General features: G+C 39.9%; 1 protein-coding gene across 4 annotated transcripts in view; it reads right to left on the bottom strand.

The window, feature by feature from the left end:
• Positions 1 to 17413: 17413 nt before the first annotated feature.
• Positions 17414 to 18808, bottom strand: part of LOC127231664 (NXPE family member 1) — a 30489-nt gene continuing 29094 nt past the window's right edge. For all 4 annotated transcript variants that reach the window (XM_051197357.1, XM_051197360.1, XM_051197359.1 and 1 more), the window contains one exon: positions 17414 to 18733. In XM_051197357.1, the coding sequence (XP_051053314.1) occupies positions 18198 to 18733 (536 nt within the window). In that variant the 3' untranslated portion in view covers positions 17414 to 18197. The remainder of the gene's footprint in view (positions 18734 to 18808) is intronic.

Here is an 18808-nt window from a genome sequence, read left to right as displayed (position 1 = left end):
ACATGGCTGTGTGCAGGTAGACAGTACTAAAGAGGTACCAGTCTAAAGATATGCAGGGAATGGGAAGCAGATGGATTCACTGGGTATGGCTTGAGCATATAGAAGACCTCAAAGCCCACCTCCACAGTGACACACTTCCTCCAACAAGACCACACCTATTCCAACATAACCACACCTCCTAAAAGTGCAACTCCCTTTAGCAGCAAATTTCTTTCAAACTGTTATACATAATTTTTTAAAAAGGTGCTGATGGGAAACTAAGTGTGTATAGAATTTTTTCTTTAAAGGAAAGTGTCTGAGACATAGAATCATTCTGAACTCCAGTTTTGGTGGAATCTTATAACCTCTTCTGGCTTCTGTTAGCACCAGGCAAGCATATGGTACATATACATACACACAGACACTCAGTATGCACATAATTAAAAATGATTCAAATATTTGAAAAGTAAAATGAATCACTTAACTGGCTGAGCAACTTCCCTACCTTAGGGCTCAGTCCTTCTCATTCCTTCTGTTTAGGTTGGTACCTTGTCATATCTGATGTCCTGTGAGCCACCACAGGAGTTGTGAACACATAAGTTTGTCTTTCCAGTTCAAGTGGCTGGTTCAGGGATGTACACACAACTCAAACAGATTCCTTCCTAAGATGGAGAATGGGTGATAGGGTGGTATTGAATTTAAGAATGGAATGGTGGTAGTTGTTTTTGGAAAGAAATTGACACACAGGTACCCTTCAGGAATTAGCTTTATTAGGAGAAAGGGCATTGGGGAGTAAGAGCATTAGGCAAGAACAATGTGATTATATTAAATCCAGGCTTCTCTTTAAAACTTTGACAGGAGCTTCATTAAGAGGGAGCCTTCATGAGCAGGATGGAGCATGGGGTTGGGAGTGGGGAGCAAGCCTTCAGAAAATTCCCTAAAGGAAAATACCTGGCTTTTTTTTTTAATTTTCAGGAGTGGGAAAGAAGTTTTACACTATGTGATTTAGTTTGGGATAGCACATAGGGCAAAAAGAGCATGGAAGAGCCAGGTAGGACCCTATATCAGGAGTGGTTATAAGACCCATGCCTCACTACAGCCTTTAACACTCTGCATGGGGAGGTATGGTCTCAGAGTTGACCACTGTCTTAAAGAGACGAATGTCAAAGAGTTTCCCGCCCCATGTTGTTAGACTAGTATCCCCATTGTGATGGCTATTCTTGGTCATCAACTTGATTACATCTGAAATTAACTAAAGGCCCAAAAATAGATGGGTGGGATTTTATTTTTTTGCTTAATTAGATCATTTGAAGTGGGGGGATCCTCTTCTAATCCAGATCTTTTGAGGTGGGAAGACCCCCTTCTTTCAGGGTTACACCTTCTGCTGGAAGCTTATATAAAGGTCATGGAAGGGGGAATCTCTCTCTCTCTCTCTCTCTCTCTCTCTCTCTGCCTGCTTCTTCCCATCCTTTCTAGCAAGTCCATTCCTTCACTGGTACTTATTCAGGATTTCAGCATATACCAAAGACTAGCTAAGACATCCAGCCTCATGGACTGAACAACTACTGGATTCTTGGACCTTCCGTACATAGGGGGCCATTGTTAGATTAGCTGGACCACAACCTGTAAATGCTGTTACTCCAGAGCATTTGGACTAATATACCATCTAGGTTGATACATATCCACTTTCATGGTATGTGAAGATGGCTTTTCTAAAGGGGATGAAGACCCACAACTATAAGCCACTGGGACCTCTGATGCTACTAGGCAAGAGGTGAATCCAGCTGTCATTTTGATTTTAAGCTGGTCTTGGGATGTAGCCAAGGATAGACTAGAACTTGTGATCACCCTGTCTCTGACTCCATAATGCTCTTATTATAGGTATAAATGACCAGGTAAAGTATTTGTAGTACTAGAAACTGAGCCCAGGACCTTGCATGTATAAGACAAGTACTCTACCGCTGGGCCACGTCCCCAGCTCATGTATCTATCATCTGAGTCCAGGTAGTAATACTCATTCTCATTACTTACATAAGCATTTGTTGTCTGCAGCTGATAGAATCCGCATCAGCATAGTGATGCAGTGGCCTAAGTACTCTCTTTATTGTGGTTGAAGACCTTTATTAGATACCCTTAATGGGTCTGAGCTTCACTCTTTAGTGTCTATACTTACTATGACCAAAAAAAAATTTGCCAATTGTAATTTTTAAAATTTAAGGTACTTATGAACAATATCCCCTGTAAAGAAAACTAATTATGTTTATTTCAACATGGGGAAAGAATAAGCAAGATTTGTGGGGTTCTGCTGGGAACTCTTTCTCTGGCAATGATGGCTACTCCCTGTTTTATTCAATTAGAAGACAGAGAGGGACCAGCCTCAAACAAGATTAGTAACTAGAGTTATGATTAGATTCCCCAAGATCAATTTATTTCTGTCACTGGGGATGAATATGAGGGGAAGGAATCAGATCCCCCGTGCTGTTTGTGTCCTCAGCATTCGGGTTCCATGTCTCAGTGCAAGTGAGCTCCAGGCTTGGTTCAGTGGTGGGGATGTGGTAGGAAAGGAAGAGAGAGTTGAGATTAAAGTATGAGGGCTGGGGATATGGCTGGGTGGGGGGGGGGAGCACTTGCTGAGCAAGAATCGAGGACCAGAGTACCAACACTCAGAGCTCAGAACATTCCAGGACTGGCTGCACATGACTGCAGCCTTAGCACTGGAGGCAGATGCAAGTAGATGCCTCTGGCTTGCTAGCTAGCCAGCAGTGAGTCTGAAATAGCAAACTCCAAGGTTAGTGAGATACTGAAAAAAAAAAATAACATGGAGAGAGATTGAAGAAGACACTAACATTGACTTCTGGGCATCATGCATGCCTATGCACGCACATATGCGTGCACGGGCCCACACACACACACACACACACACACCCACACACACACACACACACACACACACACACACAAAGAGAGAGAGAGAGAGAGGCATGTACATATCCGTGCACCCATGCACCCATGCATCCATACACACAGAGATCTACATAGAAGAAAAAACACAGTAACAGAAAGACTGGAACACTCCCTCTCTTGCACCATCACCAAATAAAGGACAACATGCTCTAGCAAAGTTCTCGATACATACATGTGAACAAAGCAGGAACTATGTAAATGGCTTACAAAGCATCCTAACTCTTTGGTCCAAGACCACTGATTGTCTACCTAGCTTTCTGGCCCACATTCAATCTCTGAGGTGCTTTTCTCCTTTAACAAACTGCCTTTATTTGTGCTGTTATCCGTTATCCTGATCCAAGTCTTTGTTTCAAGCTACAAGAAACCAATAGTCCCAGTGAATGCTCTCCAGAGTCCAAACCATGCGCATAGTAGGGTGCAGGTCTCACACTTATGAAAGAAAGCTGAGCATCCGATGGTTTGCTCTCCGATTGCTCTAGTGTTTCCTGGAAGGAGAGAAAGTAGAGGCCCCTGACTGGTCTCTGTCTGTTGGTGTTCTACGATTTCTACCATTTTGCTTAAAAGGTTTGGAAGAAAGCCTGGCTTAGAAAACTTATTTCAGACTGAAGCTTTGAAGCATACGATAGTGGGCTGTTGAGATGGCTCCACGAGGACAGGTATTTGCTGCCAACCCTGAGGAGCTGAGTTCTAACCTGGAGCCTGGAGGAGGGAACTGATGCCCAAAACTTGTCCTCTGACCTTCACATGTGTGCCCACTCCCACCCCACTCACAAATAAAGAAAGGTAAAGTAACTTGAAGATATGGAGATGTAAGACAATTAAATTTAGAGAATCGTCACAATGACCATTAGCTTACAAGACTGCAATGGCAGAGCTTCTAGAAGGGCATGTGAAGAGGATTTATATTTTTAATATGTTTTGGTGACAGGAGATGTGAATATTTTATAATAATGAAACACAAATCTAAAAGATGAATAACACCGACAACGCAGAAAGATCACATTTAATGACTTTCAGAGAACTGAACTTAAAATTTAAAATGAAAACAGGAGAAATGTACTTTTAACAGCTTTGGGAGGCAGTAAATCCACCCCATAGAGTAGAAATCTCCCTCAAGGTAAGTAAGTGAAAGTTATTTTCATAGAATCATTGATGGTATTTAACTCGGTCTGTTTGCAAATTTCAGAAATCTGTGTCCTTTCCAAAGAATAATTGCTGGAAGCTAACGACTTTATCTCAATATTGTATTTTTATTCACCTTTTCACTTTAAGGCTACCCTCCCAACCAATTAGCCAATCAAACAAGCTAACAACACACACACACACACACACACACACACACACACACACACACACACACACACACAAATTCCCTTCCACGCACACAACTAAACCAAACCAGAAAAACCAACAACCAAAAAACTCCACAGAAGCTATGTTCAACAGCAGTATTACACACGGCTCCTTCTACATGCAGCAATTTTCAAAAGCACCACCTATCTTTTTCTCCTTCCTTGGCATATAGAGGAGGAGGAAGCTGGCAGATTGTGTCCCCCTTTTGTGTCCTTTACTGACTAGTGGCTGTCAGGCACTCCCTTACTGAACACCTGTGCTGTGTCAATAACCATGCGTGGTTGAGTGGATGTGAATAGAAAAGTAAACTTGTCTTCTGTGTTTGTGCAGTCCTCTACCCACACCCACACAGATGCTCATGTTGACACTGGTGTGCATATGTGTTCTTTACACCACTGAAGCAGAGATGAATGCAGCCATCTCTCCAAACCATGGCAGTTGGCTGATGTTAGGGCCCACACTCAAGACATCGACATTGGCGTGATTGTGGTTTAAAGTCTGGGTCAAGCCACTGCAGCTGTCTTTGAAGTCTAGGTGTTATTCAATACTCAAAAAGGAAATTTTTAATTGCCTTTATTTATTTAGATATGTGGAGAATGGCAAGAGGGGCTTGTTACATGTGCTCCATGGAAGCCAGAGGACCCACATGTGGGATCTAGTTCTTTCCTTCCACCATGTGGGTCCTGAGGATCGAACTTGGATCATGAGTTCCTTTACCTGCTAAGCCATCCACCTGGGACCCTTAAGAAAGAATTAAAAAAAAATAAGTCTAAGAAGCTCAATCCCCTAAACAGAGGAATCTATAACACTCATTCATTTGGGATCAAGAACATATTTGTTATTACATAAATTATGTTTGGAACACTTACAAATAGCCATTCTCACTTCCTGTTTTCTTGCAAAAACAGCAAACGATGATTCTTTAACCATTCTGGCTTTGAAAGCTGATGTAGGACATCTTAGTTATTAATATGTACATCCACCACCACATCCATAATGTGTAGTTGCTTCACATTGTCCCATCTGACATTCTTGTATCTGCTGACACTGTAGTCTGAATCTGGGTACTTGATAATTTTGGTTGATCACCACTTCCTGTATTGTGTGTGTGTGTGTGTGTGTGTGTGTGTGTGTGTGTGTGTGTGTGTGTGTCCTATGTGTCAGTGCCCAAGGAAGCCAGCAGAGTGCATTGGATCTTTTGGATCTGGAATGACAGATGGTTGTGAGCCAACCAGTATGGATGCTGAGAATGGAACTCGGGTCCTCTGTAAGAGCATTGAGTGCTCTAATCACTGAACTACCTTTTCAACTCCAGGAACATTTTACCCATTGGTTTACAAACATTCTAGAGTCTCTATTATAAGGCATCCAAGGTCAAAACGCAGTCATTTAATGTTAAGTAGGAGGGCTGGTAGGATGGCTGCACAGGTAAAGGAGCTTGCTGCTAAACCTGACAACCTGGGTTTGATTCCTAAGGCCCACATGATAGAAAGAGAGAAGCCCTACACAAGCCCCATATTGAGTGTGTACACGTGTGTGTGTGCGTGCGTGTGCATGCACATACACACACACACACAAAATGTTTTTTTTAATTCAGTTTGAACTCTACATTTCACTCAAATTCACATCTCAAATTATAAAGTTGTCATTAAACTATCAGAATATTACATCTTCTATAACTTTAAAGGAAAATGTTTTCACATACAATATATCACCAGGCAGTATAAGTCTGACCTGGAGTAGATTAAACTGTGATGGCTTCTATTGAACAAATGAAGAAAGTAGCCCTTTTCCTTATAATCTTTGTGGACTTTGGTAATTGTAAAAGTGAGACATAAAGTTACTCTAGTAGAAGTGCCAGCAATATTCTATGAGCCACTGCATGAGCCATTTGAAATGAGATAGCAAACAAGGGAGGGGTGTGTATACTAGGTCACATAGAAACAGGACTGCTTTGGACCATATAATTCCTTCTGGAATACTCCTTCTCTCTGGGTTGTTCTTCAGCCTCTTTATTTGCTTCCATGAATTCTTCCTCTAGGACACATTCTCTGAATCTCTGACAGGTGGGTCCTGGGTCCCCTGGCATCCTTCTGTGACAGGTGTTACACAAGATTGCACTAACTCACTGCTTATCTGTATTCTGTCTAGATGCTCAGTAAATGAAGGTAGGGAGCATGTCTGTCTTGTTGAGCTCTGTGCATCTCATGGCTTCCCAAGCAATAGCTGCTGATTAAACAAGAGTTCAATGAACGAATGAGTCTCAGAACAGAGCCTCACCTTCCGCAGAGCTACTTCAATGTCTTCTCCACCAAGGCGTTTCTGGCTCTCAGCACATATAGCATAATCAAGGTGATTGTAAATTGTGTGGAAGTCCCAGGCTTCCTGGTCCTTAGCTAATTTCACATTCCTTCCATTGTAAAGTCAGCCTTTGTCCCTCCACCTTACCCAGAAATCACAGCATTAAAGAACATCCTGGGATTCTGAGATGCCTCAGTGATTAAAGTGCTTACTGTACAAGCCTGATGATCCGAGTTCAAGCCCCACAACTTCAACCCATGCAAAGGTGGAAGGAAAGAGCAAACTCCACAAAGCTGTCCTCTGACTTCTACAGATGTTCCCATGTCCAATATCAATCTCTCTCTCTCTCTCTTTCTCTCTCTCTCTCTCTCACACACAATTACTTATATTAATAAATAAAAATTTAAAAAGCAGTTCAAAGGACCATCCTTATTATGAACACAGAACTTTGTTCCCAGTTCATAGGTGAGTATGCTGTTACTCTGTTTTGAGTTCTCTGTAAAATGTTCTGGTTCCCTGTACAATTATTTATTGTTATCACGTGTGCATATGCTAAGTGTGTGGGGTTTGATCCCAGAGGCCTACATGAACCATTGCCATTGTATTGATTTTTGACAGCTGTACATGCACCATGGTACATATGGGCTCCACCTGCCCTCCCCTAACCCATACATTAATATAATACAAGAAAGTTTTTCTTGATTTCTGCAATGACCCACTGTTCAATGGTGTATTGTTCAATCTCTGTGTGTTTTGATAGTTCTGTAGTTTTTCCTCCCTCTTGATTTCTAGAAATCTCGTTGATTTCTAGTAGATAAGAAAGAAATTATTTCTAATTTTTTCCTATTTTTGTTAGGACTTGTCATATGGCCTAAAATATAGTTTGTTTTGGAAAAAGCATACTCATGCTGATGACAAGAGTATGCATTATTCTGCTGTTGAATGGAATATTCTGTACATATTTGATCTACAATAGAGATGTGTAAGTATAAGTAGTTTCTTCTTTTTTATTAAATTTTTTATTTATTTTATATACCAACCACAGTTTCCCCTCACTTCTTTCTTTCCCGTTTCCTCCTATGTACCCCCATCATCCTTCTTCATCTCCATTCAGAAAGGGTAAGACCTCCCATGGGCATCAACAAAGCGTGGCATATCAAATTGGGGCAGGACCAAGCACCTCTCCACTGCGTCAAGGTTGAGTGAGGCATCCCACCATAGGGAACAGGTTCCAAAAAAAGCCAGCTTATACACCAGGGACAGGTCCTGGTTCCATTGCTAGGGGCCCCACAAACAGACCAAGGTACACAACTGTCACCCACATGCAGAGGGCCTAGGTCAGTCCCATGCAGGCTCCCTAGCTGTTAGCTCAGAATCCATGAACTCCACTAGCTCATGTCAGCTGTCTCTGCAGGTCACCCTGTCATGATTTTGACCCCCCCTTGCTCATACAATCCCTTCTCCCTCTCTTCAACTGGATTCCTGGAGCTTGGCTCAGTGCTCGGCTGTGGATATCTGCATCTGCTTCCATCAGTTACAGGATAAAGGTTCCCTGATGACAGTTGGGATAGTCACCAGCATGATTACATGCGAAGGACAGTTCGGGCATCCTTTCCATTATTGCCAGGAGTCTTAGTAGGGGTCATCCTTATGGATTCCTGGGAGTTTCCCTGGCACCAGGTTTCTCCATAACTCCATAATGGCTCTTTTTATCAATATATCTCTTTTATTGCTCTCCTTCTTCCTCTCTCTACCAACTTGACCATCCTCATCCTTCATGTTCCCACCCCCCATTCCCACCCCTCTAACTCTGTCCACCCCAGTTTACCCAGGAAAGCTTATCCATTTCCCCTTCCCAGGGTGATCCATGTGTCCCTCTTAGGGTCCTTCTTGTTACCTAGCTTCTTTGGGTCTGTGGATTGTAGCCTGGTTATCCGTTGCTTTACATTTAATATCCTCTTATGAGCGAGTACATACCTGTTTGACTATCTGGGTCTAGGTTACCTCACTCAGGATTATTTTTCTAGTTCCATCCATTTGCCTGAAAATTTCATAATGTCATTGCTGTTTTTCTCTGCTGAGTAATATTCAACTGTTTAAATGCATCACATTTTCTTTATTAATTTTTCAGTTGAGAGGTATCTAGGTTGTTTACAGTTTCTGGCTATTATGACTAAAGCTGCTGTGAAAATAGTTGAGCAAATGTCCTTGTGGTATAATTGAGCATCCTTTGGGTATATGCCCAAGAGCAGTATCACTAGGACTCAAGATAGATTGATTCCCAATTTTTCTGAGAAACCACTATGCTGATTTCCAAAGTAGCTGTACAAGTTTACACTCTCAGCAGCAGTGAAGTAGTGTTCTCCTTATTCCACATCTTCTCCAGAGGAGGCTGTCATTAACATTATTGATCTTGGTCATTCTGACAGGTGTAAGATGGTATCTCAGAGTCATTTTGATTTGCATTTTCCTGATAGCTAAGGATGTTGAACAATTCTTTAAGTGTATCTCAACCATTTGATATTTTTCTGTTGAGATTTCTCTGTTTAACTCTGTACCCCATTTTAGGGTTGAATAATTTGGTATTTTGATGTCAAACTTCTTGAGTTCTTTATATATTTTGGAGATCAGCAGTCTGTCAGATGTGGGGATGGTAAAGATCTTTTCCCATTCTGTAGGCTGCTGTTTTGTCTTAATGACAGTGTCCTTTGTCTTACAGAAACTTTTCAGTTTCAGGAAGTCCCATTTATTAATTTTCCATTTCAGTCTCTGTGCTACTGATGTTATATTTAGGAAGTGGTTTCCGATGCCAATGCATTCAAGGCTACTTCCCACTTTCTCTTCTATCAGGTTTGGGGTAACTGGATTTATGTTGAGGTCTTTATCTACTTGGAGTTTTGTACATGGGGATAAATATGGATCTATATTATGCCACCATTTGTTGAAGATGCCCCCCCCATTGTATAGTTTTGACTTCTTTGCCAAAAATCAGGTGTTTATAGGTATGTGGATTTATGTCAGGGTCTTCAGTTTTATTCCATTAATCTATATGTCTGTTTTCATGCCAATACTAGACTTTTTTTTTTATTACTCTAGCTCTATAGTAGAGCTTGAAGTCAGGGATGGTGATCCCTTCAAGGTTCCTCTATTGAAGAAGATTGTTTTAGTTATCCTGGGTTTTTTGTTTTTCCATATGAAGTTGAGTATTGTCCTTTTGAGGTCTGCAAAGAATTGTGTTGGGATTTTGATGGGGAGTGCATTAAATCTTTAGATTGCTTTTGATAAGACTGCCATTTTTTTTTTACTATGTTAATTCTACCTATCCAAGAGCATGGGGGAATCTTTCCATTTTTCTGATAACTTCTCTGATTTTTTTTTGAATTAATCTTTTATCCCATCATATTACTGAAGGTATTTATCAACTGTGAGGGCTACTGATTTTTTGTTTTGTTTTGTTAATCTTGTGTCCTGCCACATTACTGAAGGTGTTTATCAAATGCAGGAGTTCCCTGGTAGAATTTTTGGTGTCATTTATGTATACTATCATATAATGTGCAAACAGCAAAACTTTTGATTTCTTCCCTTCCAATTTGTATCCCCTTGATCCCATTTTGTTGTCTTATTGCTTTAGCTAGAACTTCTAGTACTATGTTGAATAGATAGGGATAGCCTTGTCTTGTTCCTGATTTTAGTGGCATCACTTTGAGTTTCTCTCCATTTCATTTGATGTTGGTTGTCAGCTTGTACATGCTAGAAATTGATCTGTAATTCTCTTTCTTTGTTGCATCTTTGTGTTGTTCAGGTATTGGGGTAGCTATAAACCCATAAAAAAGAGTTTAGCAATGTTCCTTCTGTTTCTATTGAGTGAAAATTTTTGAGGGATATTGGAATTAACTCTTCTTTGGAATTATGGTAGAATTCTACCATCTGGCCCAAGCTTCTTTTGGTTGGGAGATTTTTAATGACTGCTTCTAATTTCTTAGGGGTTATAGGTCTATTTAAACTGTTGAACTAGCCTTGATTTAATTTTGGTATTTAGTAACTATCTAGAAAATTGTTCATTTCTTTTAGGTTTTCCAATTTTGTGGAGTCTAGTTTTTTGAAGTAAGATCTAATAATTCTCTGGATTTTATCAGTGTCTGTTTTTATGTCCCTCTTTTCATTGCTGATTTTGTTAATTTGGTTATTTCTTCTTTGACTTTTGGTTAGTTTGGATAAGGGTTTGTCTACTTGTTAATTTTCTCAAAGAATCAACTCTTTGTTTCACTGATTCTTTATATTGTTCTCTTTGTTTCTATTTTATTGATTTCAGCTCTCTGATTATTTCCTATTGTCTATTCCTCGTGGGTGAGTTTGCTTCCTTTTGTTCTAGAGCTTTCATGTGTGTTGCTTAGTTTATAGTGTGAAATTTCTCCAAATTTTTTATGTAGGCACTTAGTGCTATGAACTTTCCTCTTAGCACTGCTTTCAAAGTGTCCCATAAGTTTGAGTATTTTCATTGAATTCTAGGAAGTCTTTAATTTCTTTCTTTATTTCTTCCTTGATCCAGTGGTGATTCAGTTGAACATTGTTCAGTTCCCATGAGTTTGTAGGCTTTATGTTATTTGTGTTGTTTAATTCTACCCTTAAGCTGTTTTTTTTTTGGGGGGGGGTCTGTTGAGATTCTCAAGTCTTGAACTGTTTGATTTTTTTTGGCTTTCTTGAAGAGATTATTGATTTCCTCTATTTTTGTTTGTCTTTTCCTCAATTTCTTTAAGGAATTTTTCATTTCCCTTTTAAGGGTCTCTATCATCTTCATAAATTTATTTTTAAGGTTGTATACTTCTGCTTCATCTGCATTGGGATGTTCAGGTCTTGTTGTTGTAGAACCACTAGGTTCTGGAGATGCCATATTGCTCTGTATGTGGTTGAATGTATTCATATACTGCCGTTTATCCGTCTGCTTTTGGGATAATGATAGGTACAGGGTGTTGATTCTTGTGATGTCTTTGTTAGATGGGTTTTTTGTTCCTTTATTGTCTTTTTTCCTGAATGACCAAGGGTTCTGGTGATTGGCTGGTTGTCTGGTCGAGTAGGGTTGTGTCAGCTGAGGGTTGTGGGGGTTTGTGTTCCTAGATCCAATTCTTCTGCTTGGTGTGGGCTTTGCTTGTGCCTATGGGGTCTATTCTTTCAACTGGTGTGGATTATGCCTATGCCTATGAACTCTGTTCTTCCAATTGGTGTAGGTTTCACCTGTACCTGTTCTTCCAACTGTTGTGGGTGGTGCTTGTCCTTACAGGGTCTGCTGATCTTGCTTGAGAGGGCTTATTCACAGGAAGGTTGCTGGGACAGGTGGGATGGGGCAGCAGAGTGGGGCTGTTCTTACAATTGGTATACTTGGAACTTGTGCTTCTAGAGGTAGTTGATGTTGCCAGGGATGGTTGGCCAGGGGGAAGATAATGAATTTGTTTGGTGAGTTTGAGCTGCGGAGTAGGTCTTAGAGGTTACAATGGGTTGTGATGGTAGTGGAGGGGCCTGCTTTCAGGATTCTGACCTGCTGGCCCACTGCTGGGCATAAGTAGTTTCTTTGCTGACTTTATTTTTCCACACGATTCAGCTATTTGTGAGTGTGCAGTAAGGTCACCCACTGATATTGGAATGGGGAGTAATTATCTGTCCAACTGTGTTTGTTTTATGAAAATGGATGTCTGTATATCTACAACTTCTTTTGTCCTTCCCTTCTTCCCTATGGGATTTAAACCTTGTAGAAATTGTTCATCTCTTTTTAGGTAGCATGTGGGCCTAGGACTGATGCTATCGTTGGGCCACCGGAACTCTGTAGGGTCACTCTATGCTTAGAACATGGGGTTCTCATCCCCACAGTGAACTTGAATGGAGCTGACAATATACCCAAGACCAAGTGGTCAGTTCTGAAATCATATACATACAAGTTACTTATTATGGACTGAATGGGTTATATTTATGTATTGAGATGTGCATGTGCACGTGCACACACACACACACAGATACACACACAGAGACACACACACACACACACCACCACAACAACAATAATTAAAGAAAAAGAGACCATAGATTTGAGAGAGAAGAATGAGAGGGTACATAGGAAAAAGGAGGAGAGAGTTGGAAGAGAAACAATGTAATTATATTTTAATTTCAAAAATAAATTACAAACCTTTTAACTTGTATCTTTTTACACTAAAAGTCTAATTTCCTTAATATCATTAAGATAATCATTTATCTATCCAACAAAATATAACAACACTTGCAAAGTAATACTCATATTTTTTCTGATAGGAAGATTACTGTGCAAAAGGTATTTTTATGTTCCATTTTAAAAGATTTTTTAGAACTCTCTCTCTCTCTCTCTCTCTGTGTGTGTGTGTGTGTGTGTGTGTGTGTGTGTGTGTGTGTGTGTGTGTAGGTACCAGTGGGAACCAGAAGAGGGTGTCAGATCACCTGGAGCTGTGGTTGAAGGTGGTTGTGAGCTGCCTGAGATAGGTGCTGGGAATTGAACTCTGGCCTTGTAAAAGAGCAGGAAGTGCTCTTAGCCACTGGTTCATCTTTCTAGGCCCAAGTTCTAATTATTCTAAAGATACATTTCACTGGAGGAAGTATTGTGAAAGTGTCATTCTTAAATGTGTTAATCCCAGAGAGAAAACAAAAAGCAAATGAAGTGTTTTATGTGGCACACTAATTTGCACTGGATTTGTAGTCACACTGCACATGATATGGTCCCATCAACAGTTGACTGAATGTACAAAAGTGGTCCCACCAGGTCATAATGGGGCTGAGAATCTCCTATTGCTGCTGGTGTTGGTGCTATCATGTAATTTTTAATCAGACACATTATTGGTATCTATGCTGGTGGATGCACTTATGAACATACTCTGATGCTGGTCCTACAAAAGTCTAGCAGTTAAACACAGATACAACTCATGATGATAGTACTAAGCATGTTACTGGCTCATACAGTTAATATGCTGTCATTTGATAGTATTTCCTTGTATTTATGACAAATATAGTTTATTATAAAACAACACATGTGTTGTGCTGGCATTATGTTTCCCAATTGCATGCTGACTGACTGACCTATACCACCTTGGTTTCTGTAAGCAACTCTTGTGTAGCACAAGCACCCCTGGAAATGTTCCTCAGAGTGTAAGCCTGTTGGTAAGTAGTGACTGCATTTATTTTTCAGGATTTATTTTTAAAAAAGAACAATGCATTACATTTTTATGCATTTTGTGTGTAGGGGCGAGGGCGCCGTGATGCATGGGTGGAGGTCAGAGCATAACTCTGGTTCTCACTCTGGTCCTCACTCGCCATCATGTGGGTCAGATATTGAACCAGTCTCTTCTTCTTCTTCTTCTTTTTTTTTTTTTAAATTTGATTTAATTTGTTGACTATGTAAATCATGAGGTTCCAGAATGAAAACTATGTAACCGTATGTTGAAGATGTCTTATTTCTACTCACAAATTCTTCAAGTTTTTACAAAGGACATTTTATCCACTTCTTGCTTGTTTTCCATTGGCTTCTTGTTGTTAGTATAAACAAATGCATTTAATTGTATCCTTCCATTTTTATTACCCAAGAGGTTGCACAGTGCAGACTGCAATACTCTTTCCTCTGCTTATCCTGGAGGTTTCATTGTTACAGTTTATAGAGTTTCCTATTCTCTTTTTATACTGCACTGGGTTGTTTTGAAAGATGCATCATAATTCATTTCACTGGTCCTCCATCAGATGCATATTTGATTTGCTTTCACATTTTTTTCAGTCACTAATCATGCTCTGGTGGATAATCTTGTACATAGTCATTTTGCGTTTTTTTTGCTAGTATCTTCACAAATGCTGGGACAAAAGGTAAACAAATACATACGTAATTTTTCTTAACGTTCCCAAATTTTCCTCCACAGGCATCATGCTGTTTTGTGTTTCCATCAGCAATGCTTGAGAGCGCTGCCTTCTCCACAGGCCCATCAGCACAGTGTACTTTCAGACTTGGATTTCTGCCAGTCTGATAGATGAGAAATCTCTCAGTTCAACTTTAATGTACATTTCTCTTTTAAAAAAATGCATTACTTTTTCTGTGCATAAAGGCCATTTTAATTTCTGAGTTATAAACATACAGGGCTAACACACATTTACTGTATGGCTAATTTTTCTCTCTGGATCTTTTTCTTAAAGAGATCTCTAAATGACAGATACATTTGCTTAGTTTTAAGGATATAAGTTACAAGTGCCTCCCACCCTGCTTGTCATTCATCTTCTGGTTGCTTATAGTTTTCTGAAGGCTGAAAACTTTTTGTTAGAGCTATGCATTCCAATTTGTCAATCTGGATTTCATGTTGTCAGTCTGGAAATAGAAAGTGAGCCTCTATTCTGTGTTTTACAGATGTCTCTTCTTACTTTCCAGCTTGGTGTCTACTCTTTCTGCTTCTGTTTCCTCTTCCTCCTCCTCTTCTTCCTCCTCCTTCCTCCTTCCTTCTCCTCCTCTTCCCCCTTCTTTATTTCTTGAGACAGTGTCTCTCCATGTAGCTCTGTGTCCTGGGGCTGGCCTTGAACTCACAGAGATCTGCCTGCCTCTTCCTCCTTGAGTGCTGGGATTAAGGGCAGGAGCCACCACTCCCAGCTATGCTTGGCTCTTTTTCATAAGCAGTTCTTAATTTAATATACTCAAACCAACCGGTATTTTCCAAATCTAAGAAAATAATCTGCTTTGAGGCCTCTGAGATACTGGACTGTTTTATCTTCAACTATCTGAGAATTGCTTCTTGTCATTCAAGGACCTGTGTGAGTTTGTCGACTGGTATTTACCAGTCCTTGAAGATGTAAGTACCTGCAGGTGGTGTCACTATGGCATGGCAGGGTGAGATTGATGGTTTGGGTGCTATCAGGGTTATGTGGAGAGTCACAGTGACTGGAACTGCATAGCTGTCACATACAGTGGGATGAAACCTAAATCCACGAACATTTACATGTTCTTAAAAAGCCAACACTCTGCCTAGGATGGAACACAATTTAGCAAGCTTCCCTGCTTTGTTTTTCACAATCACAGCTTTATTCCCCCTGAAATTTATTTTATTTTTGGTGAACAGTGTAATGTGGGGAAACTTTCTTATGTTCCGCTTTCCCAGAACTTTTATTTATTGATGTGTTGGTATGCATAAGCATCTGTGGGGGTGTGTGCATACTTGTGTGTGAGGGTGCATATGGAGGTCAGAAGTTGACATCAGGTGACTTCCTCAATCTCTCTCCACTTTATTTTTTGAGACAGGGTCTCTCACTGCAGCTGTAGCTCACCGATTTTGCTAAGTTGGCTGGCCAGTGAACTTCAGGGATCGCCCTGTCTCATCTTCTCCAGCACTGGGATTACAGCCATGCACTATTATATCTGACTTTTGATGTGGGTTCTGAGGATCCAAATTCAGCTTCTCATGCCTGCATAGCAGGCACTTTACTGATAGATATGCCCCCAGCATCTTCCCTGAACTTCTGATTCAGGAAACAGTCTTCCTCATTGCTGATCAATGTCCTGTTTATCACAAAGTAAGTGACCACGGACAGGGCTGTTTCTGACATATTGGCACAGTCACACAATTTGATAGCTTTAAAACAAATCTTGATATTTGGAAAGGAACTTGTTTAACTCTATTATTTCTCAGCAATATCTTTTGTTTTGGGTCCCTGTATTCCCTTAGAAAATTTAGAATGATTTATTACACACACACACACACACACACACACACACACACACACACACACACAATCTATTCAAACTTTGACTAGAATTGCATTTAAATTATAGAGGTGCCTAATCCTTCTGTTTGGGTATAGTGTGTACCCAGATCTTATACAATTCCCTTTGTATTTATTCCTAACCATTGAGTTACTCAGACAAGCAGTTTTTAAAGATTTGCATTAATTTTTAAGTTGTATACATACTTATAAGTATAATATCTGTTCCACCATAGTAAATATTTAAAAGGTAAGTTATCATGGACCAAAAAAAAAAAAAAAAAAAAAGTACCAAATGACTATGGTTTAATATACTGAAAGGTATGCATAATTGCTATGCAGATACCATACAATTTAAGGTCATATTGTCTGATCATCTGTTTCTACAGGGATAACAATATTGATTTTTTGTGTGTTGAACTTGTGTTAGGCTAAAATCTCAAAATTTCTATTTAGCCTCTTATTTTTCTAAGAAAATAACCAACCAGCCTGGGACTATGACTGCTGTTTGTCCTCCTTTGTCCACACTAGCCTGGAACTTGCTTTATAGACTGGGCTGGCCTTGAATTTTTTATGATCCGGGAGGATTATTAGCTGACATCTATTTTTCTCAGCCTGGATTCTAATTGAGACACAACATACAAAAGCCTGTCTCCTATTTCCAACCTAAGAAATGGACTAGAAGTGCCTCTTGGATAGTATCTAGGATGGTTCAGGTCCTGAGTTTTCCAGCACCGGATAGAAAAAGTCATCTGTACTCCTATAAATAACTTTAAATAACCTCCAAAATTTACATGTATACTCAGTAAGTAGATTTGTGTGGAATCACATCTTCATGTCTTCCCAGAAAAAGCATCACAGACATTCTAAGAAATGATTGTTGTGTTTCATTCAGTATACACTTCTTATGGTATTTTGATTGGTTATTTTTTAAGTGCCTTGAGTTTTCTCTTATTTTCAGTTTGACGTTGGTTTCCCCTTTAGTCTTTGAGGATTTTTTGTTCAATTCTATCCATTTTGTGGTTCTGTCAAATAAGGTGTCTGCAAAGTGTGGCCTAGAGGCTGAACATGTCACTGTGTTTAATTTTGTTTATTTATTTATTTTAGTTTCTGTGATCTAAGAATGGTTCCTTCTTTTTAAAAAAACAATCGGGGAAAGGCAGAGGCAGGCAGGGGACATGGGGTGGATTGAAGGGAGAAGAGAAAGCCAGTAAATGATAAAATTATATTTTGATTAAAAATAAAATATATTAGTAAAAAGTGGCAGTGTCTAGATAGTATATAGATCTAAATGAATATTATTTTAAAATGTTGACCCAAATTTTAGTTCCTTATTATTTTTTTCTATTTTATTTAAACAACATTTTTTTTCATTTATTTTGCATACCGACCAGTTTCCCCTCCCTGCTCTCCTCGTCTTCTCCCCTTGTCCAACTAACCCCTCACCATCCACCTGTCCTCTATCCCCATTCAGAAAGGGACAGGTTCCCCACGGGCTTGTACAAAGCCTGGCACATCAAGCTGAGGCAGGACAGAGCTCCTCCCCTTGTGTTGAGATGGGACCAGGTCTTTATCAAGGAAGGTTCTCATGTAGCCTTGGCTCTCCTTGACCTGACTATGTAACTAAGGATGATTTTAAACTTCTGTCCTCCTGAGTGCTGGAATTACAAGCATGTGCCACTGTGCTGTGCTCATGTGGGCCCAGGGCTTCACATATACTAAGCAAACACTCTTTCAACTGAGTTGCATCTCTTTTACAAGGCTGATTCTTTCAAATTTGGTTTTCCTGAGACCCTAAATTGAATAAAACTTCACTGATGAAACACATAACATGGCTGGTGGACACTGTCTTCTAGTGATTAGCAAATGTAGTTTAAAAACATGACAATCTGATTTCTAATCACTTCGTCAGGTGGGTGGAGAATATTGCTGCCACATGCAATGGTCATGTCCCAGGCATCGATGATACCCACGTGAAGGTCTTTGAAAATGTCCTTCATGGTTAGATACTGAATATAACCATGGAAATCTCCAAATTTCTCTGTATCCAGGTACATCTCCCTGATATTCTCTGCCTTAATGATGACTTTAGTGTCAGGACCTCTGAGGAAGAGTCGTTCAATAGCCTTTTGGATGCTGATGGCTCTACGAATGAAAAGTTCCATGGGGAAGGGTCTAAAGTGCTGGCCCAAGGTGATGACGATGACAGTATCTTTGTCACCTGGTAAGCGGTCAATTTCCTGAGGAATATAACCATCATCTATCACAGAGTAGAGCTGGACCGTGATGAAAGGATGGCTATGTTTTTTCCATTCAACCAGAATGTGCCTGTCAGCATCCAGAAGCAAGTGTTTCTTATATAGTCCAGTCCCATGAAGATCAAAAGGCTTCAACGCTGACAAGAAAACAGAGAGGAACTTTAACTAGAAGGCCATGATGAATAAATGTTAAAAGGAAGAGTAATATTTAT

This window comes from Phodopus roborovskii, unplaced genomic scaffold (assembly GCF_943737965.1).
Source record: "Phodopus roborovskii unplaced genomic scaffold, PHOROB, whole genome shotgun sequence".
NCBI classification, from domain to species: Eukaryota; Metazoa; Chordata; class Mammalia; order Rodentia; family Cricetidae; genus Phodopus; species Phodopus roborovskii.
This window is presented reverse-complemented; position numbering and strand designations above follow the sequence as displayed.